Source organism: Podarcis melisellensis, assembly GCF_964234715.1.
Source record: "Podarcis melisellensis genome assembly, chromosome: 10".
Taxonomy (NCBI): Eukaryota; Metazoa; Chordata; class Lepidosauria; order Squamata; family Lacertidae; genus Podarcis; species Podarcis melisellensis.
Window position 1 is genome coordinate 7,580,781 of NC_138542.1, and position 25,883 is coordinate 7,606,663.

Sequence of the window (25,883 nt, forward strand, 5' to 3'; positions counted from 1 at the left end):
TCAGGTTAAGTACAGACCTCCGGAACGAATTAAGTACTTAACTTGAGGTACCACTGTACTATGATATGCAAAACTTCAAATTTCAGCCTGTTCATTTGCTCATGATTTGATCTGCAGTAACAGTTTGCACATACTCGTTCTCATTAGGGACCATTAATTACCACATTTATAGGAAATGCCAGGTCCTATCTTTGCAACGGGGGAAAAATTGAATTAAGAACTGAATCTGAATGAACTGCCTAAGTGTTTATACTGATCAGTATTTAACTATTTATATTAACGGTCATAATCAATTAAAAACAAAAGGGTGAGAAAGACAACATTAATTCCTTCTTCAATCCTTCAGTAAAATTAAAGTGAGAAGCCCATGGACCTTAAAGGTCACATTCTGTCCAACCAATACAAGGGGAAAGGCGCTCAGTGTGTCCGAGTCAAGGGCCTCTCTTAAGAATGCACTCTCTTCCATTCCTCAGCACATGAACATATCAAATGTCTAAGCTGATCTCACTGGCTGTACAGTCTCATGCATGCAAAGGCCAATACCTCGTTATACATTTAATTCACATACACCAACATTAAAACTGTGTGGATTAGCTTTATGTCAATAGATTATGAAGTTGGATAATCGATCTTTAGTAGCACAATGATCTCAACCGCTCAAAAATGCTCAGTGCTTACTAGAGCTCTTAAAAAGAACACAAGCCAAGTATCACAAGTAACGTTGCAAACATTAGAGAAAAGAGATAAGAAAACAGGAATGTTGAGAAGAACAATGCCTAGAAGAATGAATATTTATGCCTTTACATTATCAAAATCTAGCATATCAGATTGTGTTTATTCATGCTACAGTCTTAAGCCAATAACTTGTGCATATGCCGGAAGAAAGTTTTGTCATTCCTGTTTATTATCCAAGGTTGTTTATTTGTACTGAATTTGGAACTTTGTGATTACCCAAGTCACCATATGCTACAGTGGTCAGTTATTCAGAGAAAAACACAAAAAGGTGAGAGCCAAGAACCCCAAATTATTACTATGCTTTCGTATTTCCCCCCAGCCTTACAGATTAATCGCTGATTGGAGTGAAACAAATCCTTATCATCTCAGGCTAAAGAATCATATGAAAAGCCCTAGGAACAATAAATGCAAAAAGGCAGGAAGTGAAGTAAATTTCAGTTGCGCAGCCACAGGATGCTAAGTCAGCGGCAGAAGAGTAGAAATGAGTTACTAAAGAAAAATCTATAAAAGGAACTTGGTGGGTGAAGAATTCGAACATTTCAACCCCATTTCTGCTGATTAAAGCATTCTTCCTTACTGGACCAACCATAAAAGGACTGCTGAGACCCTTTTCAGTGCTTTTTGAAAAAACTTTTCTTAAAAAATTATGTTATTTATAATATGATAGAAAATAGAGAAAGATGGAAAGGATTTGCTGAAACAATTAGTAGAAGTGGGATACAAAAAGGGAGGTGAGAGGAAGTCGAGGAAACAAGGGAATGAAGGATTGAGTATGGAAAAGGAGGGATGTTTTTAAATTGTTTTTGTTTTGCTTTATTTAGGTTTAGTTTAATGTATTTAGGTTGTGTTTTGTATTGTTTATATACTGTACTGTATTGTTTTTCTTTTTCTTCCCCTTCTCTTTTTTTTTTTGTTTTGTCTTCTTTTTCTTCTCCTTTTTTGTAACTTTTAAAAGTAATAAATATCATTAAAAAAAGAAAAAGAAAACTTTTCTTAGATATGCTTCCACTGCCAAAGCAATCAGGCCAGTGTCCGTCCCCCCATCAGATCATGTGTGGTTGATTAAATGTAGCGTCTTTATCGCCACAACATTCTGTTGCAAATAATCATAGCTGCATCAGGGCAAGAGTTCTCCCATGCAATGGTGGTGGGCAGTAAAAACACCAGCATAATATGGCAAATCTGATAGTATCAGCCTTGCTGCCTAGTCAATGGCATAAGTTTCCTCTCTCCATTCACAGTTAGGATAATAAGAGAGCAAAGAATTCCTCCATTGATATTCTGTCTTTTTAAAACCCCCTGTATTTTTTTAAAGCTCTCTATAAAATATAAGACTTGGACTAGGCAGTGATATGATCTCATGATGTTCATTGCATGATCCCTGATTGGCATGGACTATGCCATGACTATCAGCATGGACTAACCCCTTCGTGGCTCACTGCCTTGCCGTGGCGAAGGGGCTTGAATAACTCAGAGAAGCTATGAGCTATGCCGTGCAGGGCCACCCAAGATGGACAGGTCATAGTGGAGAGTTTTGACCAAACGTGATCCACCTGGAGCAGGAACCGGCAAGCCACTCCAGTATCCCTGCCAAGAAAACTCCATGGACAATTGGTGCTGGAGGAGACTCATGAGAGTCCCATGGACTGCAAGAAGATCAAACGTATCCATTCTTAAGGAAATCAGCCCTGAGTGCTCACTGGAAGGACAGGTCGTGAAGCTGAGGCTCCAATACTTTGGCCACCTCATGAGAAGAGAAGACTCCCTGGAAAAGACCCTGATGCTGGGAAAGATGGAGGGCAGAAGGAGAAGGGGACGACAGAGGACAAGATGGTTGGACAGTGTTCTCGAAGTTACAAACATGAGTCTGACCAAACTGAGGGAGGTAGTGGAAGATAGGAGTGCCTGGCGTGCTCTGGTCCAGGGGGTCACGAAGAGTCAGACACGACTAAACGACAACAACATGCTATGAAGAAGCCCTTTAAAATAAAATGAGACAGCAGCAGTAATTCAACAAATGTTGCAAATAGGGTGCAAAAAATGCACGAAGTAACTGAAGGGAAGGCGTGCAGTTTGCCAGATTCTTCCAACTTACTGAAAGGGCACTTTTTACATTGAAAAATGAGCCTCATGAAAATAGAGCATAGCGTTATATGAAACCCTGCAGGTCACCATGGCCTTCCCAACATTTAAGCGCTCACAGAGTGCCAGATATGGGGACATAACTCTGTGGGCAGACAAAACACTGGGAGCAAAAGAAGAGAGGCAACAAAAATTTTACTTGTCTCAGGCAGGCTTACTGAGATAGAACTCAAGATCCCCAGTGAAAACTGGAAAATCAGGCCGCCACCACCCAGCTAGAAAGCTACTTATCAATGTTAGCTTACAAAATTGAAAACCAGAGAGTAGGGACTCATTTACAATGGTGTTCATGTGCTACTGCAATGTACTTCCTGTTAATATCGCAAAACTATAGACTGACACACTTCATTCGGAATTTTCATTAAGCATGCAACCAAACTGATTTCGTACAGGCAATACCCTTCATAAGTCAACAACTTTGTAGGTTACTATCTTAGTAAGTGATATGACGTATGCTCCCAGTTTAAAAGGTTTAAACATTAAACCAAGTGCCAAGCATATTTTAATACAAAAAAGCATACTCTTGTAATGAGCCAAATAACTCGAGTCACTGGGGAGATTAGGGATAACAGGCAGTTACTTCACAGCCAATCGCAATAAACACCTTGCTAAACACTTTCATTTTCCTTGTGACAAGGTCTGGCACACAATGTTGTCCATTAAATTAAATAACAGAAAGGAAGGAAGGGAGAGGGAAAGTCTGCTAACAAATCCGAGCGTTGTAGGAGTGGTAGAAAATATCCAAAGAAAAATGTATAACCTGAGAGAGTTGGATAAACATAGTTTCAAGTTTGGTTGAAAACAATCTTCAAACTGAATCCACTCCAATTGTATTTGCACTGTTGAAAAGGAAATGGCAGAGAGTTTAGCTTTGGCTCTTCGTGTAAACTGAGAAAGGAAACAGACTGCCGGGTCGAAGAAGAGTACTGATGTTTTTGATTTAAAAAAATGCAATTTAAGAAACTTGTTAACTCCAGAGACATTACTGGAAAACAATCAACTGAAATACCCACCAAGTTGCACTTTTCCTGTATTGGTTACACACATTGTCTTCCAACATAAAACAGCTAAAAACTCCTCATTTCTGCTGGGGAGGGGGAAATCAGCAAGAAGACACAGTATACAAAACAGCTTGCTAGAAGAAATTGTAAACTAAAAGGACTTACACCGAGGCCCAATCTGCCAAGTTAATCCAATTCCAGGGCGACTGTAAACAACTTGTACTGCTGGAACATGAAATGATTCACGTTACGGACACTGTCAGAGAATGACAGCAATATGATTAAGTATTCTGCAAAGGCTGGAAGTGAGGCAGGCGACTGCTCCAGTAAGCAGCACATTTGCAGCCGCAACTGTTTTGACTACAGACACAAAACACCATCCCTAACCAGGTTTCACACCCTACCAGTTAGACAATATAACTTTTTAAACAGCTTAAAAAAGAGAAAGACAACTACAATGCATTATAAAAGGAAAATGCTCTGCACATTAATTAATTGTTGGTGGCAAATCTCAAGGTGGCCAAGTAGGGGTGGCAGTAAACTTACCCCCCAATTACCATGGCCTTTTGCATTTTGAAAACACAGCTCAGGACTACCACACAATTAGGTACCGTCTGTGTACAATGTGGCTTGGCATTGGCCGGCAACTCTGTTCACACGAAGACAGCTATCTTGTCTGTTGTTCAATCAGTCAAGAGACCATTGTTTCTTTTTCTACTGTCAAAAGTTTATTCGCTGCTCAGTGTTTCTCAAGCTTGAGTGACCAGCTGTTGTTGGACTACAACTCCCATCATCCCTGACCACTGGTCCTGCTGGCTAGGGATGATGGGAGTTGTGGTCCAACAACAGTGGGGGACCCAAGTTTGAGAAACACTGTGCTACATATTTTGGTGAGTTCTGCAACCAACCAATGAGGAGGCATACTCATAACAACTATTTCATGTGCTGCACAAACATACAAAACTGTCTTATATGGTGTAAGATTATTGGTCCAGCTATTCCTGGACTTCAGCTCCCATAATTCCTGAACAATGGCCATGTTGGCTGAGGCTGATGGAAGTCCAAAAATACCTGTAAGGCCACAAGCTACTTGCCCCCGCTACTATTGTGACTGGCACCAGCTCTTCAAGGTCTCAAGGAGAGGTTTTCCCCCACCTTATTACCCAAGTTTCATTTATACTGAATTAACCTATAATATTTTGCATGCAAAACATGTGCTCTACCCACTGAAATATGGCTCCTCTATAGAATCAAAATCCAGCCAAATAACCCATTTGTGTGTTTTATGTAAACAGAGGAGTGTCATAATGCATTCTAAAAAACCAATATATTACAAATGGTGACTATAGTCATTTATACCAAAAAACCCCACCCTGGTTCTGTTTTAACAGTGTGTGCTTTATCGTTTTCCCCAATATCTACAGTTCCATAAACCAAACATTAGGAGCATCAGTGCATTAAAAAAAATCTATGAATTTATAAGAGTTTGGGAGAGTGCACCTGGGCTGGAATTGGGAGATTTGGCTACCAGACCCTGGTCCAAAACATTACCCACTGGACCACAGTGATCATATCTAGGGTTGGGGAATAGCTGAGTGACCCCAAACTCTGAAAGTAAAGCCATGTTCCCAACAGTCCAAAACACTCTCAAATGCTTCTGCATGTACACTGTGGGCGTTTTTTTTGGAAGGCTCCACTCCTCTCTTTGCACTGGTCTGCCCTTGAAGTTCTCCCAGTTTGCATGCATGGAGCTTCACAAACCACCGTTTGATTCCCCACTTCAACAGGCAATTAGAAGAAGCAGAGTCTATTAGCTGAATACAGGCAACTTTTCCCTTCATTCCCACTTGATGAATTTCTACCTCCCACATACCTTTCTCCTAAATATTTTGCCAAAGCTCCAATTCGAACTTAACTGCTACTTTTAACAAAAAGCATAAGAATGTGAAAAGCAACTTTAACCCAACCCCCTCAAAGTAAGTTGCAGTACTGCTTTCAACAGAAGCAAAAGTTCTCAATATGTGGCGGTGTCAGTAGCTGCTCTTTGTAGCTTATGGTTACAACACGTCCCCGTTTCCCAGGGTTAGTCCCTGGATTTACAAATCTGTCCCCAGACAAAATCTGTCCCCGGATTTCATTTAACGTCCCCGGATTTCATTTAACGTCCCCGGATTCATATTTTAAGTGTTGTAGATTTATTAGTAGAGAATGAATGTTGCATGGTTGGTTCAACGGCACAGACACATCATATGGGGACTTCCACCGAGGCAAAATGGCGGGCGCCATGGCAGCGAGCAGCTCCTGAAGCCAGCCAGAGCCAATTGCTCTACCAGGCTAGCTCCAACCTTGCTGCACTGCCGCTGCTGCTGTAGCTGTAGCTGAGGAGAGTTAGGAAAGCACCGGGAGGGCAAGGACACGTGGCCGAGCCCAGGCCCAACCTGAGCCTACTCCACAGCTGCTAGCAGGCTGGGGCCCAGAGGAAGGCTGCGCAACAGAGGAGACCACAGAAGAGAAGGTATTAAAAATATGTTTTTTAAAAAAATTAAGAAGTAATAACTTCCCCCCCTCCAAAAAAAAGTGTCCCCGGATTCTTTGAAAAAAAATCTGGTAACCTTATTGTAGCTTGCTTTGTAATTATTTGACAACGGAAACTACAGAAATGGCTTGAGACTGAAGGGTTGAAATTAAGGAGTGGCATCTGACAAAATCATATGAAGAACAGACCCACTGAAATCACCCTCCTTCCCAAAGACTAATTGGTGCTTTCCCAGCTTTGGGAAGGAGATGGGAGGGCCTAGGACGCTGCCAGAACCTCGTACCTCCTTTTCAAAGACTGACACTTCGCTTAGGTGGTTTTGGGAAAGCAGCGCAAGGACTGGGGTGGGTGTGTCAAATTCTGGCCTTGTTGCCTCCCACCGCCCCCCCACGAATGCACAACAAGGCAGCACGTGGCCCGCGGGTTCCATGTTGATCTAAAAAAGTTGGGTCGCCCTGCTCCAAATCACCTTCCAAAAGCAAGGAATAAGGATAGCTAGGAGGAAAAGCTTCGAAAGGAGGGGTTTGTATGGACAGGGAGCAGCAAGCAGGGCAAGGGTTAAGCACCACCTTCTCCCACAGATTCTCCCCATTCAGCGGCGTTGCGTGGGTTGTCAGCACCCGGGGCAAGGCAAGTAATTTGCGCCCCCTAACTCGGGGCAAGGCAAGTAATTTGCGCCCCCTAACTCGGGGCAAGGCAAGTAATTTGCGCCCCCTAACCCGGGGCAAGGCAAGTAATTTGCGCCCCCTAACTCGGGGCAAGGCAAGTAATTTGTGCCCCCTAACTCGGGGCAAGGGAAGTAATTTGTGCCCCCTAACTCGGGGCAAGGCAAGTAATTTGTGCCCCCTAACTCGGGGCAAGGCAAGTAATTTGCGCCCCCTAACCCGGGGCAAGGCAAGTAATTTGCGCCCCTAACCCGGGGCAAGGCAAGTAATTTGTGCCCCCGAACCCGGGGCAAGGCAAGTAATTTGCGCCCCTAACCCGGGGCAAGGCAAGTAATTTGTGCCCCCTAACCCGGGGCAAGGCAAGTAATTTGCGCCCCTAACCCGGGGCAAGGCAAGTAATTTGCGCCCCCTAACCCGGGGCAAGGCAAGTAATTTGCGCCCCCTAACTCGGGGCAAGGCAAGTAATTTGTGCCCCCTAACTCGGGGCAAGGTAAGTAATTTGTGCCCCCTAACCCGGGGCAAGGCAAGTAATTTGCGCCCCAACCCGGGGCAAGGCAAGTAATTTGCGCCCCCTAACTCGGGGCAAGGCAAGTAATTTGCGCCCCTAACCCGGGGCAAGGCAAGTAATTTGTGCCCCCTAACTCGGGGCAAGGTAAGTAATTTGTGCCCCCTAACCCGGGGCAAGGCAAGTAATTTGCGCCCCTAACCCGGGGCAAGGCAAGTAATTTGCGCCCCCTAACTCGGGGCAAGGTAAGTAATTTGCGCCCCTAACCCGGGGCAAGGCAAGTAATTTGCGCCCCCTAACTCGGGGCAAGGCAAGTAATTTGCGCCCCTAACCCGGGGCAAGGCAAGTAATTTGCGCCCCCTAACTCGGGGCAAGGTAAGTAATTTGCGCCCCCTAACTCGGGGCAAGGCAAGTAATTTGCGCCCCCTAACCCGGTGCAAGGCAAGTAATTTGCGCCCCCTAACCCGGTGCAAGGCAAGTAATTTGTGCCCCCTAACCCGGGGCAAGGCAAGTAATTTGCGCCCCCTAACTCGGGGCAAGGTAAGTAATTTGCGCCCCCTAACTCGGGGCAAGGCAAGTAATTTGCGCCCCCTAACCCGGTGCAAGGCAAGTAATTTGCGCCCCCTAACCCGGTGCAAGGCAAGTAATTTGTGCCCCCTAACCCGGGGCAAGGCAAGTAATTTGTGCCCCCTAACTCGGGGCAAGGCAAGTAATTTGCGCCCCCTAACTCGGGGCAAGGCAAGTAATTTGTGCCCCCTAACTCGGGGCAAGGCAAGTAATTTGCGCCCCCTAACTCGGGGCAAGGCAAGTAATTTGCGCCCCCTAACTCGGGGCAAGGCAAGTAATTTGCGCCCCCTAACTCGGGGCAAGGCAAGTAATTTGCGCCCCTAACTCGGGGCAAGGCAAGTAATTTGCGCCCCCTAACCCGGGGCAAGGCAAGTAATTTGCGCCCCCTAACTCGGGGCAAGGCAAGTAATTTGCGCCCCCTAACCCGGGGCAAGGTAAGTAATTTGCGCCCCTAACCCGGGGCAAGGCAAGTAATTTGTGCCCCCTAACCCGGGGCAAGGCAAGAAATTTGCGCCCCCTAACTTGGGGCAAGGCAAGTAATTTGCACCCCCTAACCCAGGGCAAGGCAAGTAATTTGCGCCCCCTAACCCGGGGCAAGGCAAATAATTTGCGCCCCCTAACCCGGTGCAAGGCAAGTAATTTGCGCCCCCTAACTCGGGGCAAGGCAAATAATTTGCGCCCCCTAACCCGGGGCAAGGCAAGTAATTTGCGCCCCCTAACTCGGGGCAAGGCAAATAATTTGCGCCCCCTAACCCGGTGCAAGGCAAGTAATTTGTGCCCCCTAACCCGGGGCAAGGCAAGAAATTTGCACCCCCTAACCCAGGGCAAGGCAAGTAATTTGCGCCCCCTAACTCGGGGCAAGGCAAATAATTTGCGCCCCCTAACCCGGTGCAAGGCAAGTAATTTGTGCCCTCTAACCCGGGGCAAGGCAAGAAATTTGCGCCCCCTAACCTGGGGCAAGTAATTTGCGCCCCTAACCCCCAACCTGCCACCGCTGCCAGCTTCTTCTTGCTGCTGCCTGGTCTGGTCTGGTGTGGTTCTCTCCCGCGCTCAGCGCTGCGCTGGGCGGCCGCTGCACTGTCCCTCCCCCAGATAGTCCCTCGCTCTCTCTCCGCACCTCACGCCTGGCACCCACCCCCTCCACAGTGGGCGGCGACCCGGCGGCTCAGATCGGATTCGCACAGCCAGCACTGCAGTGAGAGTGAGTGAGTGAGTGAGCCAGGTAGGGGCAGAGAGCTGCGAGTGCGAGCGCGCCCCCCCCCCAGATGTTGCACCCGGTGAGGCCGGCACCCCCCACGCTACGCCACTGTCCCCATCATATCACCTACATTAGTCAGCGGATACGGCAAAGGAACACGACCTGCCAAGGTAATATTCAGTCCCTTACTCAGCTTCCTCCCGACAATTGTGTGCAGCCTGCACACACACAAACAAGCAACCAAATCAGCCCAGAAATCCCCTGACCGTATTTGTTACTCATCGCCGATGAAACTCCAGTTGCACCTCACAAGTGGGCACTGCCAACTAAATACAGAAAGAGAGCCTGTGCTTATCTCTAATTTGGTGAAATAAAATAAACAGGGCTCTAGAGAATATTAAAGCAGTTCCAGGCGGAAGGAGGACACCAGCCTGCAACAGTCACACTTGTAACAGGAAAAAACAAACCCTTGAATAACAACTAATAATAAATTAAATGTACATTGCTCCTCTTGGGAAGGCCATCAGGTGATTATCAAATGTGGAACAAGAGATCTATTATTGGATATATTTTTGTTCACGTATGACATGTTACGAGATAAATTTGCTTCAAATCTTATTCAGTTTAGGGAGGGGGCAAGGAGGGGAGAGCGGAAATCTGAAATCTGTTTTCTACACTTTACTGAGCAACACTGTTGGATGAGATTCATACAATTTTGGAAAGTTTGTTCTCATTTGCTCTGCTACTTGCTGCAGTGTTTGTGAACCAAGAAAGGCAACAGTGCGGGTTAAAATTTGAATCCAATTTAAAAAGTGTTCTAGGACACCAGTTAATTTGCGGGCTAAACTTCCAAGTGAGATGGCAAGAATTACACCTGCGGAAATGAAAGCATTTGACTGCAGCTTTCTACTGTTAAAGCCTCCTTCAGATCCCAGAAGAGGCCAATAGTTGCAAGGCCAAAAATGTAATGATATGAGCTCCCTCTGCTGGCTATGTATATGCAAGCAGCTGAGAAGCTATGAAAATCTGAGTGTTCCAATAGAATGCATTTCAAATGACAGGGGAAAAAAACTAAATTAAGTTATTGCCACATTGGGAAATTAAATAGCCTTTTCCTCTTGTTCCTGCGCTGAAATTCCTGAATAAACCCATAGGCCACGCAAATTTTTTTTGAATGTAACAGTGGTCAGAGTTCCTCAGCTATGGCGTGAATAATTTCAAGCCACACACTGTCTTGCAGGCACACATATTTGGAAAGATGTTCCACAGCCTCACAACTCCCCTCATATCTCTAGCATGCTATACAACTTTCTTAAAAGAAAAGAAAAATAGCTGAAAGGCGTGAAAGGAAGACATCCCATGCTGGACACCAGCATCACCCAAGGTGGCTGATGAAAGATTCAGCCACAACATAATAGCAAGCAAACAACTGTAAGAGATTTACAGCCATACCTATATGGCCTATGGTTTGAAGAAGCACCTTAACATTGTTTTGAATTTCTTCCCCCATTCTAAAAAAAAAAAAAAAAATCTAACTCTTATCTACACCTCATTCCTAGATCTCTTGACGAGATAAAGGTAAAGGTGAAAGGGACCCCTGACCATTAGGCCCAGTCGTGACCGACTCTGGGGTTGCGGCGCTCATCTCGCTTTATTGGCCGAGGGAGCCAGTGTACAGCTTCTGGGTCATGTGGCCAGCATGACTAAGCCGCTTCTGGCAAACCAGAGCAGCGCACGGAAATGCCGTTTACCTTCCCGCCAGAGTGGTACCTATTTATCTACTTACACTGCATGCTTTCGAACTGCTAGGTTGGCAGGAGCAGGGACCGAGCAACGGGAGCTCACCCCGTCGTGGGGATTTGAACCGCCGACCTTCTGATCGGCACATCCTAGGCTCTGTGGTTTAACCCACGGCACCCGTTGACGAGATAGCAAGTCACAAAATATTGTGGTGGTTTACTGTACTGTGAGAATTACAGTAAGAGAGGGTTTTTTTCCTGGTGACACACACCTACTATGATTTGTGACTGGGAATGTTATGATCTGTATGCTAGACAGAGAAATAGAGATTAAACACAGTTTTAAAGAATAATATTCTTTACAAAGGGGCCACAAAGTCACATGTTAGACCAGCTTTATTTCACACTGTAAGAGAAGCCCCAGTTCTTTGTCAATAAGATCAGTCGGTGTTGTGGCCTACGGTGCCTTCAGCTTCTACGCAAGAGGTAGCTGTTATTTAAAGCAGCCAAGGAAGTGATCCTAACAAGTGCGTAAATGTGTAGGAAGCTTTCAGATGCTGAAAATAAAATGAGGCTGTTGATTAGCTGTGCCCTTTCAAAGAAAGGGCAGCCTAAAGAAGCAAACTGTTTAGCCACAAAAGTTATCTGAAGCCTTTTCCTCTACTTATACCGGCAATCTGTAAATTTAGCACAATGGAATATGCTGCTCCATCTCTCTCTCTCTCTCTCTCTCTCTCTCTCTCTCTCTCTCTCTCTCTCACACACACACACACACACACACACACACACAGACCCAGGACGTACCTCCAGATTGACATAAACAGAGTTCGCACTCACAGCCAATACTTTAAAATGAGGTTAATGTCCAAACAGCTCAACTCTGCATTATTAAAGAGGAGCCAATGCATATAGAACGACAATAAGAAAACAGCACACGTGGCTGATATGAACTCCAATACTTAAATTGAATTTTTTGCTGTGCCCATTCACTTGCATCAAGCTACTTTTTCATATGGCTTGAATCCCAATTTGTGGGGCTCGTGCAGGGGAGTGATTCAAGGTGGAAATCTTATTTGTTCACAGTTGGCACATGTTCATTCTAATGCAATACTCTTTTCGGCAGGGTGGATCAACATAATTTCAAACCAGAACCTATGTATGTTGATTGAAAGCAAATCTCGCTAATTTGAAAGGGAATGGTTTGCTGAGTAAGGATGCTTTGAGGCAGGAACTTCCCACAGTCCTGGTCTGCTTGCTTTTGTGATGAAGTGCAGAACATACTTGCTTAAGCAAAAACTGCAAACAGCAGGTACCTTTCTTCAGGAAGCTTGTGGAATTCAACTTCTGCCACATGTACACCACACATTTAAAGCATACAGTAAACCCGCAATTTATGCACACTGAACTTGTGTGCATTCAGCTTTACACAAGCGGCAAAAATAAAAATAAGAAGGGGGAAAGGGGGCAGGATTCAGGGGAAGATTCAAAGTGCTGGTTTTGACCTATAAAGCCTTAAATGGCTCAGGACTGCCTCTCTCCATATGAACCCCGAGATCAACTTCTGAAACTCTTTTTCGTGCCTCCTTGAGAGGTTTGGAAGGTAGCAATATGAAAACGGGCCTTCTCTGCAGTGTTTCCACGTCTGTGGAATGCTCTCCCCAGTGAGGTTCGCCAGGCACCTTCATAATACACCTTTTTAAAATGTTCCTTTTTAACCAGGCCTTTGGTTGATTTCATTGACAAATCCTATGCCCTTTTAAAACATGGGGTTTTTTGGGGGGGTGGGGGGTTATTAGGTTGTTGTTTTGATTTTGATTATATATTTTGTGGTGTTATATTTTGATTTTGTTCTGTGAACCGACCTGAGACCTCTGGGTATAGGGCAGTATAAAATTTTAATAATAATAATAATTTTAAAAATGTATTCAGCCATGGACTGGCAGGTCTGTATCAGTCCTGTATTCATTGCCGCTTGCGATGGGGACTGGTGGGAGCTAGCATAGGAAACAGTCCCTGATATTTCAAGGAACAGAGGCAGCCCAGCTATAAAGCAAGGGAAGGCTTATTATGACACACAGTCCTCATGCTGCACAGATGCTATGAACAGTGGGGCGGACAGGACTGTGTCCAGCCTTTCCACATCATAGATTCCCAGGTTGCATGTAGCATACTGACTGCAACATCTGGACCCATGTGCAATGAGTTCCTAACCCCCTTTGCAAATGTTGAATAGTTTCTGCCTAGTAAGAAAGTAATCCAAACTTGGCCATTGAAGAGGCAGCAGAGTGGGAAACAGGCAATTCTGATCCATGGGCATAAATATTTGTTTCAATGGTGGCTGCACAGGGATAATACCTCATGTCTGTAGGATGTCCCCTGTGTTAATTAGTGGCAGCAATCAACAGAATGCGATTTCCTGGCCAGTCAAAAATTAATTGCAGCTGGGACCCTCTTTATCCCACGTGTCGAATGTACAGCAAGCTCGTGGGAAAATCTGCTCCTCTTTCTAGCTTAAACCTTGTGGCTAGGAAGGAGAGGCAGAAAATCAGAGGCCCGCTCTGCCTCGGCAACTTCTCTAATCTTGGCATGTACCGTGTATGCAGAGCAAGCCAATGCACATCCACCTTTACCCCTTCAGCTCACAGGTGCATTGACCTGCTTTGCTTTTATGCCCTACAAACACTCAGAGCAGCCCCCAGGCACGGAAGAAGAAAATGAAAGGCGTAGGAAGAAGCCTCTCACTAACCCCTGTAGCTTGGAAGTACAGAAGCATTTGACTTTTGACTCCAGGTCCAAAAACTAAGCTCACTCAACAGAACCCGTCTCCCTTCTTGCCGTGCCAAAGGGATGAGCGAGCCTGCAAGCGGGACCTGAGGGCAACAACTCTCTCTCCTCCTGGTATTCAGAAGCACACCGGCTCCAACAATGAAAACAAAGTGCAGCCACTAAGGTTTTCAGCTACAGATAGTCTTATAGGTAAAGGTAAAGGGACCCCTGACCACTAGGTCCAGTCGTGACCGACTCTGGGGTTACGGTGCTCATCTCGCTTTATTGGCTGAGGGAGCCGGTGTACAGCTTCTGGGTCATGTGGCCAGCATGACTAAGCCGCTTCTGGCGAACGAGAGCAGCGCACAGAAACGCCTTTTACCTTCCTGCCAGAGTGGTACCTATTTATCTACTTGCACTTTGATGTGCTTTCGAACTGCTAGTTTGGCAGGAGCAGGGACAGAGCAACGGGAGTTCACCCCGTCGCGGGGATTCAAACTGCCGACCTTCTGATCAGCAAGTCCTAGGCTCTGTGGTTTAACCCACAGCGCCACCTGCGCCGCTTAATAGTCTTCTTCTCCATTAAATGGGCCATCCTAGTTGGTGGCCATTGCAACAGCTCATGAAAGCGAATTCCATAGTTCAGCTATGCACTGTGCACTCTTTCACCTGTCCTCAATCTTCCAACATGCAGTTTCATTGGATGCCCCTGAATTCTGGTGTTTTAGGAGAGGGAGAAAAACTTCCTCCAAGTCAAGAATAATTTGAGGCATCTCCATCATGACTCCTCTCCTCACCTTTTCTCTAAACTAAAAAGCCCCCAAATATTGCAACCATAAATCATTCTTGGAGAGCAGACCCACAGAGAAACGGGAAGATGGTCCTTGCCTGGTCTTCCCTCCTAGCCAGCAAGTGTGTTTGCGCTGCAACAGCTGTTTGGCTCGTGTATCATCTGGTTGCGCTGTTTGTACTGGGGGTTAGTACTTTAACTGCTGGCTGAGTGCATGCAGCTGGGGTGCAGCTGTGATCTAGGGTTCGGCCCCGAAGGGGACAACACGAAAGGGATTCAGTCAGGATATAGAAGTGTAGGCCTGGCAATGTGTGAGACAGGTCTGTGAGTCTCAGCCAGGGTGAGAGTTTGGTGGAGTTCCCCCTGCGTGAGAGGCAAGGGGAGGAGATCAGCTAGCGGATTTAACCTCTACCTCTGAAAGTGTAGGGTGCCTATTACCACTGGGCCTTAGTTTACTGTTCTGTGGTCCATGAATGGTGGCGTCAACAACTTTTCTGTCCGGATTTTCACTTTTTGAAATATGGCAACCCTAGGTAACGCTCCTTAGTGGAGTGGCAGTTGTGCGGCTGCTCCAATTCCAGTGGTGGTGGGTAGGGGAAAGCGTGACTGGAGTTGGGGGGCTTCATTCTTTGTTCCAGCCCTTTCACTACAGCGGAACTCTCTGTGGGATGTGAAACACAGAGCAGTCAAATACAACATTCCTAGAATGGACATAAAAAGGGGATGTCTGGACCAGCCAGTCGGAACTTCCTGTTTCCTCCTGGGCTGGGGCAGACTTCCTCTGCATGTGACCAGAGGTGGGTGTGGCCTCACCTGTGCAGGTAACAAAATGCCTCCGGGAAGGCAAACATCTCTCTCTCTGACTCCATTCCTCGAGGAAGCAACATCTTATTAGCCTGAGATGCTCTCTTGGCTCCCAGCCAAGAGAGGTCAAAGGAACTATCTCCTGATGGGATAGATTCCAGGTGTATATATTTTGTAACCTAAGTCTGCCTTCTGGGATCCTACTGTGAACAGAATGTGAGTAAACTATTTTATATACTTTTATACAAGACCGTGTCATGTCTATCTTTTTATGAAGGAATAAAGGGGAATTACCAAGGAAACTTATTTTAGAGGCTTATACAAGTCTGGCAAAGACGTTACAGTGGTACCTCGCAAGACGAATGCCTCGTAAGACGAAAAACTCGCAAGACGAAAGAGTTTTTCGTTTTTTGAGTTGCTTTGCAAGACGAATTTCCCTATGGGCTTGCTTTGCAAGACAAAAACGTCTTGCAAGTTTGTTTCCTTTTTCTTAAAACTGTTAATACCCAGGGAATCCGTGCTTCGCAAGACGAAAAATTCACAAGACGAAAAAACTCGCAGAACGAATTAATTTTGTCTTGCGAGGTACCACTGTATCTGCTGTACAAGTTTAAAAAGGGGAATGTTACTCTGCTAAATTGTAGAACTTGTTAACACAAGTTGGGAAGGATATAATTTAACAATATATCCTCTCCTGCCTCCCTGAACATTCCCACACTCTCGGTAGCATATCCACTGGGTCCCTCTGATCTGGTGGTTCCGTTGCTGAATCACAGTTCAGTCCACAACAAACTTGACTGTGGATGAGCAGACTGATTTGCCTTGTATTACTGAGACTTGGGTGACTGAGCTGGGTGGGCCTGACCTTACCCAGTTGCACCCGCCCCCTGGATTTTCGATACTGCACAAGGCTAGACTGGGGCGTGTATCAAGGTGGGGATGCTTCTGTTGTCTACAAGAACACCATCTCCTCTTGACCTTGGAATGGGCTTGGGTCTGCATCTGGTATTGAGCCAGAGAGACACGTCAGGGATGCTGCTGCTCTACTGACTTCCTTGCAATCCTGACCAGGCTGGTTTAGGTAGTATCTGTTGGAGGACTCTAAAACAATAATCCTGGGTGATTTCAATATCCACACAGAGGCTGCTGTTGGGCCAGACGAAGACTTCATGGCCTCCATGGATCTTTCTCAGATGGTCATCAGTCCCACACACCAGGCGAGGCACACTCTTGATGTTATCTTTGCCCCAAATGATACAAGAATGGACTGAAGATAGAGGGACTGCGATGCACTCCCTTGTCAGGGTCCGACCATTACCTGGTTAAGTTTGGACTAACAGTGGCAATTCCTCCCTGTGAGGTTGGGGAGCCCATTTGAGAGGGTGGGATTCTCTCAAAGACTGATGGAACTTGTTGTGTTCCTGAATGCTCTGGTAGGAGTTAGCACAGGGAATAGTCCCTGACATTTATAGGAACAGGGGCACCAAGGGAAGGCTGATTATGGCAAGATGAAACGGGCAGTCAACATGATCATTCCTGAGCCTCCTCCTTGGTGTTTGGGACCCCAAGCATCCCTTCGCTACTCTGAGGATTTCTGGACAATCTGGATGAGGACCAGAACATAAGTGGCGCAAATCTCACTCTGCAGCAGACCTAACACTGGTTAGTATACATAACTGTGCCAACCATGTGGCAGTATTCCCTTTGGCACCTGTTGAAAGCCTGCACAGATGTTTAGAAAATTTGTAGGAGTTTAAAATTGTTTTAGTCTATTTTTTTGCAACTTTAATCTTCTGTATGTTGTAAATTTTTGTCTTTTTTTTTTTTTTTGGTCTTTATCGTTTTCGTAAACTGCCCCGAGGTTTATTTTCTACCATCAAGCGTTATATACATTTAATGAAATAAATAAATAAACCCCAATCAGCAGGAAGGGAAATGCCACTTGGATTTTCCCTCCTAGGTAACGGATTTTTTGGAACTGGCTTTGATGAGCAATAAACACACTTCTGCCATCCCACCCTTAAAAAAAAAGGTGTTTTCTGTCCGTTTAGGGTTCCAACCTCGGCAAGGTAATTGAATTTCAAGTGGTTTAACAAGATGAGAAGTTCAGCTTGAAAAAGAGGAAGGAGGAAGTTAACTGCTAATGCACCATTTCTTTTGGGACATGTACAGCGAGCCCGTAAACCAGGAACAAAAGTTTTCACTTACCGCAGTGTGACTGGAAAACCTGTGGCTTGACTACCTGATTGCAGATATTGCACACTACTAGATAGAAATCATCATGAGCTGGATAATGGCCAAATAAGTGCATATCTGTGGGAAAGTTAAAAATATATATATACAAGTATTAGAAGTTGTCCTTTCAAAAAAAAAAAAGTTAAGAAAAAGTTAAAATTCCACCATACTGTATTTTAAAAAGACACTCAGGGAAAAAATATATTAGCATCACTACAAAGAAGAGAATCTTAAGAATACAGCTTTTCTAACTCTGTAAAGTCTATATATTTTTCTTTTTAGTATATCAGGGATAGGACGTCTGATTACCTCAGTGCAAAAAACAACATGCTCAATCACTGTGACTATCAAAGGTAACTGGTGTTCAAGTAAAAGAAGAACCAATGCAATTATCATCACCCCCATCCAAAAAGAAAAAAAGAATCAATTTCTGAAGTTATTTCAAGAAGGAAGCTTACCAAAAGTTATAGTCATATAAAGTTTGGCTGCTGATGAAATCTTAAAAGAGTGAGGAACTAGTGACAAGGCAAGACAGAAAGGGGAACAAGGAGAAATGTCCCCTGGTTGTGTTGGAAGTCACGGGAAATGTCAGTGCTGATTACCAGTCGTCAACCAGTATTCCCAAGGATGTGTCCTACACAACGCAGACTGAAATGAACTCCTGGCCAAGGACCCATTGTTTCCACACACATAAGCTGCTGAGCTGCAGCCTTCACTTTTCTCATTAATTTTTACAACCTAGGGGTGAGGTATAGAAATGATTGGCATAGAAGTTTCCATCCACAACAAACCTGGGAAAACTCTTCAGCTAATTAGGAAACAATCAGCAGAAAAAAATGACTAGTTTAGTCTGCCCTCGGACTTCTACATCCATGGAACAGAAATCAAATACCAAATGGGTCATGGTCTCAACACGGAGAGCAGTGATGGTGCATCTGTGCAGTAGTGACTGTGTCATCCCCAAAATCCCACTTAAAGTACTTGTAATCTCACTGCCCGAGTCTCTTTTTAAAATATATACATACAGTACATGCAGCAATATACCTATAAGGCATTCTCTTTCACTCTTAAAGAAAGAGGATGATTCAGCTTAAAATGCAATGGTCAATAACTGCCAACATGAGGCCTAGCAGAACTGCTTTTCACTAATAAGCATAAAAAGCTCACTGTCTGCAAATACCGTATTTACTCGAGTGTAAAGTGCCATGGAATGGAATGAGCACCTCAATTTTCAGAACCTTGAAACCAAAAAAAGTATTTGCTGGCAAATATAAATGTGCCATCAAATCTAATGCACACTTTAATTTTGGCAACCTAATTTGGCCCAAAAAAAGGTGAGCATTGGAGTAAACACAGTATTCTGAATTCAAAGGCTTCCTTCCTCTACAGGAGGAAGGCTCTTTCAACCAGAGGAAAGGAACCTTGGGATTCGACCCTTTGCATTTATCAGTCACCTCCAGTGACTTCAATTAGTGACCTAACAGGTTCTCAGATAAGGGGCAATTCTTAACTCTCGCATGCTAATAGGCTTGCAGCGAACACCAGTCACCGTCTGAAATATCCCTAACATTTTCTAAAAAGCCTGAACTACCAACTCCATCCATTCTTCAATGATTATGAGGTCAGTCATTCCCTGGTGTTCCATCTCTTCTCCTGCCACAATTTCAACTCTTTCTTTCTTTTAAAGCTTTAATTTTAAGCAATCGGTATTTCGATTAACCCTTGTTGAAATGAATGGTAAAGTGGAACTGCTGAATGGTTAGACTAACTGAGAGTTCATTTATCTCCAGCAACACCTTTAAAAAGGGGGTTATTCTGTGCACGATGTCAATGAGGTGCACACCATCCTGTATCAGATAAACTACTTGTACCCTTCCAAAGTCCTGCTCTTGACTCCTAAAGCAGCCCTCTGCATCTTACCTACGAGAAAACAGAATTTTCTCCATTTCTCCTGAAAATTTTATCACAAATGCCACCAGCTTTTAATTCAAGTTGTCCAACGGAAACCCACAAAATCCCCAGCACACTAGATTTAACAGTGGAAGAAGTTGCAATGTTAGATGCTAACACATTCAAGGTGCAACGCAGAGAAAACGCTGTGTGCCTACCATTCGCTGAAAATAAAGCGACCGAACCTAGAGCACTTAATTGTGCACTTGAATTCTACAGACCACAATGAAATTTAGACACCCAACGTCCCCTAGACTGCACCCAATCCAATGAGATGATGCAATTCAACAGCCTTTATAAAGATTCACTAAAGAGGATTACAGGTTTGAAGTTTTAAAAGCACAGAGGAGCTGCACCAATGATTGCTACCACAGCTAAACACACACTTAACGAGGTGGTGGAACTTTTTCATAAGAAATCGCTTTTCAGACTGAAAGGTATGAAATTTCACCTCAATAATGTGTAATTTGGGGAAAACGGCAAATAACCCGACAGTGTTGGAAATAAAATATGTGGGAGGGCAATGGCAGTGTTGCCATCCTATCTGCAGTCAAAATATTTAGAGCTAATACACTTAAAACCACTTCATCTCTCCCCCCCCTCCAGCATTTGTTTCCTTCTTTTTGGTCCTCTGAGAACCATCAAGATGGCTTACAACAGTGGTGTCCAATTTTTTTCAAAGAGGGCCAGATTTGATGAAGTGAAGGGCCATGAGGACTGACCAAAATTGTTAACCTTTTTTTTTTTTAGGATTGAAGTTTAAGTTGTTGAGATTTTTTTGCGATTGAAGTTGTTGTTTTTAGGATTTTACCCCAGGAAATAAACTGCCACAGGGCTCCCCGAAACGGACTTTGGACATGCTATTTGGATCCATGGAGCCTTCAGTGCAAGTGAAGCACAGGTAACAAAAAATAACACTGTTTTCCAACTCCATGCCCTAGATAGCGAGACACTGGAGGTTGTAGATGTTGGTAGACAGTTGTGGCTTCTTTTGCCATCAATCCTGGTTCTTGACAAAAAAAATCTTTTCCTCTCTTGACTGAAGGGAAGTTGTGTGAGCTATGTGCAGGTCTCTTCCCAGGTTGTTGTTTGGGCAATATATTAAATGACTGCTATTTTCTTCCCCTTCTGTGTTCAGACACAGTACTTATGGGCCAGGTGTCCTACACGTCCAGCCAACATGGGGGAGTCCCTGGGTGCCCACAATAGGTGGGCACAGATGGTGTTGCCATGGGTGCTGGGAACATGGCTGCTGTTGCTCCATTCTGTGCCTTTTGAAGCAGTTTGTTTTCACCCTCCAGTTTTGGGCTGGAAAAACAAAGGATATGGTGGACATTATGCTGACTGACATAGGGGTGGCATCTTTCTCCCTGTACTGGGGAACAAGGATTGCTCTATCGATTAAGCTCAAACGCAAATTCACCTTATCTTCTCAAACGATTTTATTTCCCCAAGCAAACTAGTTTACCAGTGGGACTCCCCTTCAACTTGGCCTCTCTTCAGCAGCATAATCCCAATTCAGATTCCTAGGGTGAAAAATGGGAATCTAGGCTCCATGCCACTCTTGAAATGTTCAAGATCCCTCGCCCAGCACTAAAAGCTCACTAACGGAAGAACAAATTCACTGCCACCATTCAGTTCTGTAATTTGGTTAAAGTAAGCTCATAAAAGGGAGGTAAAAAAGAAATAGTGGGTCTTCAAAGTAACTCTTTATAAAAGTAAAATACTTAATTAGTTTTTTCCCCTCCTGCTTTGGAGCGCAATCACAGATGGTGTATAAAACTACTGGCAATATTTCCTCTCGCCGTGGAAAAAAACCCCATAATTGCACAACTATAGCAGATCAAATACATTCATTTTGTTTCCTGGTTTGTTTGTTTGTTTGTTTGTTTGTTTGCAAGAGTGCATGTTTTAATGTTCTCTCATAGCTGACTCAGAATAGATGTTTAGATTTCCAAATCATTTATTGGCATTTTAAATGAGGATATTTGAACAACATCACAATAATTGTTTTTGATAAAATGATGATCGTCCCAAATGAAACTAGAAATGATTTGTGGTTTGAAGTTATACATATGTCCTCTGTGTGCTCCAGTGGCGTAGCATGGGGGTGCAGGGGGGGGGGCCGGCCGCACCGGGCGCAACATCTGGGGGTTAGGGTTAGGGGGCGCAAATCCACAGGTTAGGGGGCGCAAATCCATGGGTTAGGGGGTGCAAATTACTTGCCTTGCCCCGGGTGCTGACAACCCACGCTACGCCACTGGTGTGCTCTCTTATGTAGATATGTAGATATATTTATCTGTATAAACACACACACTTCCAAGGAGAAGATAATTTAAAGACCTAACCTGCCAGTATGGATTTTACACAATAGAGTTGAATCACACTACTCAAATCACAGAAAAAGTATTCAGGACTAACAAGAATTCAAAGACTGGAAGCATGCCATCCTATCATTGCCCTTTGAATAAGGTCAAGATGTTCCAAGTGAATTATACCAATTTAGCTGTATGACTCTTTCACAGGAATCACACTCTTACGTCCCCACAATGGAACAACAATGGAGCAACAATTTCCAAGTAAATAACTCAGAAATCACTAAAAATGTGGCACGCTGGCCCTGCAAGTTCATTAATCTTAAAAGGAATCCCGATTTCATTTCGTGGGGGTAAATGTAAAGTCGGGGGCATGCGCTTTCAGTGGGCAGAGGAGTGCTCAAACAAACAGGTTTAATGAGGAAAGATTAAAAGATCTGCAGTTTGACACCTGCAAAAAACGCTCTGGTTATAAGTAGTAACAAGGCAACATTTGGCTTTCGGACAAAAACATCCCCTTTGGGTGAAAGCAAACATGGGAAGCACAGACAAATTATTTGCGGAGGAGATAGCACTAAAGCAGATAACAAAAGAAATCCGGCAAGTCATTAAGTGAGTCTCTTGGCAAAGCTTTAAAACTTCTTTAGCAATTGTGCCAAGATTTGTGAACTGCTTTCACATAAACTCTGTGTGTGTGTGTGTGTGTGTGTGTGTGTGTTTGTGTGTGTTTGTGTGTGTGTGTTTGGAGGGTGGGGAGAGAGAATCAAGCAAAAGCAGCAAAATTCAGCTGTCAGGAAAAGCACTGAAATGGGGGATAAAGGTAAAGGTAAAGGGACCCCTGACCATTAGGTCCAGTCGTGACCGACTCTGGGGTTGCGGCGCTCATCTCACTTTATTGGCTGGCGTACAGCTTCTGGGTCATGACTAAGCCGCTTCTGGCGAACCAGAGCAGCGCACGGAAACGCCGTTTACTTTCCTGCCGGAATGGTACCTATTTATCTACTTGCACTTTGAAGTGCTTTTGAACTGCTAGGTGGGCAGGAGCAGGGACAGAGCAACGGGAGCTCACCCTGTCGCGGGGATTCAAACCGCCGACCTTCTGATCAGCAAGACCTAGGCTCTGTGGTTTAACCCACAGCGCCACCCGCTTCCCAGAGAATTCCTCTATGGGTCAGAAAGGAAAACCCAATTTTGCCAATGAACTCTGCAAGGTGCAGCCAATCCTGGCTCTCCAACAAGTGCTCTTCTGTAATACATGTATTTGCCATATTCACAAGTTTATGTATTTTTTAAGTGAGTACCTAAAAAAATAACATAATGTATAAAGGGATCCTAGGATCAAGTAGGAAAATGCTCCCACCACTTCAAAAAGCTGCCTATCTTTGACAAGCTGAGCTTTTTACAGGCTGAGCGTTTTATATGCAACACAACATTATTTATTTCATAAAATTTATGCACCACTTGGTTGTTAAAAACCCCCACCTCAAAGCAGTTTACAAAAAGATAAAGCATCAAGAAAAATTCACAACCACGCTTTAAAACAAAGTTAAAATACTAAAACAGATAAAAAATTACCTGAAGTGCATCTAATCCATCAATGAAAGAGGGGGAAGGCAGAAAGCAAGGAATCCAACTAGCTTACTGACATCCCCTTAAATTGCCCACAATTATGAGAAGCAAAAGATGGATTCAGGGGCCTGGTAACCTCATAAAGGTTTCAGGCTTTGAGGTGGAAGGGACTGCAAAAGCACCAGCCTGTTTGCACCTGAGAAAGCCCTCTTTCCAAGCACAGTTACTCAGAAGTTAACTACATACTGAAAACCAGTGGGTCTTCGAAGTCAACACACTTCAGTTCACACTGAAAGTTGTGCTGTATCTTATTTAGAAAGACAGTAATATATATGCCATAGAACAGTGCATAGGTACAGCATGCTTTTCACAAGCATACTAACTCCCAAAAGACACGACCTACAGCACAATATTTCGCGTTTGCACACTGTTCTCTGGTCCCTTTCCTTTGCAACTATTCCTGACAAAGTCCACCATGTAGAAGCCACAAGTGACAACAGATCCACAGGCCCATCGCGAGGGGTGAAAACCATTTGTTTATCACTAAATTGCTGGATTTCTTGGACCTGTCTGTTCACAGACTGTAAAGCCATGGTGCTGCACATAATTAAAGTGCTAGGCCTCTCATGCAACAGTCAATTTGTTATACTGAGCCCATTTTAAGATAATATTCACAGACAATTGCTTTTTCACCAGAATGCATTCAGAGTGAAGTGTGGCGTGCTTAATGAGGATGGCCAACCATGATCTCATGAATGTGTGAGAAATACATTGACAGATTAGTTGAAAAGGGCTGAACAGAGATGCTGGATTTGGCAGAGAACTCGGTTATTTTTACTATCTCACATTGTGGTACAGAGTTAAGATTACCTGGCTCAGGAATCTTGCTATCTTCTCACCACTGAAAGGAAACAAGAAGTTCATGTCCTTTACTTAGTATTTTAAAGCAATGATGCACATTTGTGGTTAATGCCAAGAGGCACAATCCACCAGACATTTCTCCAACAGAATCCGAACAGGAAATGAATGGATCACACTGTCTTAATAGACGCGCTAATATTCACAACAGCACAATGTAAAATTGCTACAGATCCAGAGATGAACCTGAGAATGTAGCAATTAAACAGGCCAAATTGGAAAGGTGTGTTACATTTTAAAGTCCACAACACAGGCAGACATGCATCTAAGATTTCCAATTTTACTGCACTACAGTAGCATTCTTAGAAAACACAAACTGTATTTTACCAACTTAACAGTTATAGAAATAAGACATTATCAAAAGAAGAAAACAGATTTATTCTCCAATAAAGATATAGTTGTAACAATAAATCCTGTCTTGAATGATAAGACTAACTTAAACCATAACCCTACTACATATTGTGGGCCATAGCTGACCCCAAAAGTATGTGTGTGTCCCCAAAAAACCCCCTGCCCCCTCCCATGGGAAAACCCCCTTTGCTATTTCACACTTTCTAAACTCTCCTACAATAAAGAGGCTGGAATGGAAACACCTCAGAATAAACCCCACAATATCTGAAATTTGGTTCTGTTCTTACACTGAGGATTTCGCTGAAAGACAAAGCAGACTGTTAGCCTCCAAATAAAGTGAATAAGGGGCAATCAAATACTTTATCTCAATGACATGGGGGGAAGGGGTGTTGATGACTCCTACACAGTGGAATTATTTAACAACACGGCAGGAATCTATGCTGATGAAAAGTTAAAACAAGGTATGAAAGATTCAGTTTTTTGTTTTGTTTTTCAAAATTCATACTTTTCAGTTGAAGGCAAACTGAATTGCTAACAATGAGGCCCATAACAGACTCCAGAGACCATCTTTCTGCACTTCAAATAATAAAGTTTCATTTAACATTGCACACCACTTTCATTTGCCTAAATTTTACATTGTTATGATTTAACTCTTTGATTCCAATATTGTATTAGTAAAAGACTCCTTATTATAAGTATAGGAGGGTTAATAAAAAGCATAAACACTGCTGCAGAAGAAAAGCAGCATTAGCATTAGAAAAGCAGCATTAGAAGAAAAGCAGCATTTGCAATATCAGCCCTATACGGACTAGGACCCTCGTACCTACAGGACCGCCTCTCCTGGTATGCCCCACAGAGAAACTTATGGTCTTCAAATAAAAACATCTTGAAGGTCCCAGGCCACAGGGAGGTCAGACTGGCCTCAACTAGAGCCAGGGCTTTTTCGGCTGTGGCTCCAATCTGGTGGAACGCTCTGTCACAAGAGACTAGGGCCCTGCAGGACTTGACATCTTTCTGCAGGGCCTGCAAGACAGAGCGGTTCCGCCAGGCCTTTGGCCAGGGCACAGCCTGACCCCCTCCCTTGGCAACCTTCGCGG

At 44.2% G+C, this 25,883-nt stretch overlaps 1 protein-coding gene across 7 annotated transcripts in view; it reads right to left on the bottom strand.

The window, feature by feature from the left end:
• Positions 1 to 25,883, bottom strand: part of ATXN7L1 (ataxin 7 like 1) — a 78,183-nt gene that overhangs the window by 26,231 nt on the left and 26,069 nt on the right. For 4 of the 7 annotated variants that reach the window (XM_081927670.1, XM_081927669.1, XM_081927671.1 and 1 more), the window contains one exon: positions 17,657 to 17,761. The exons of 1 other annotated variant lie outside the window; for it this stretch is intronic. In XM_081927670.1, the coding sequence (XP_081783796.1) occupies positions 17,657 to 17,761 (105 nt within the window). Of the gene's footprint in view, positions 1 to 4,043; positions 4,139 to 17,656; positions 17,762 to 24,387; positions 24,409 to 25,883 lie in introns of those variants that run through there. 2 more of the 7 variants (XM_081927673.1, XM_081927674.1) reach the window with 2 other exon arrangements.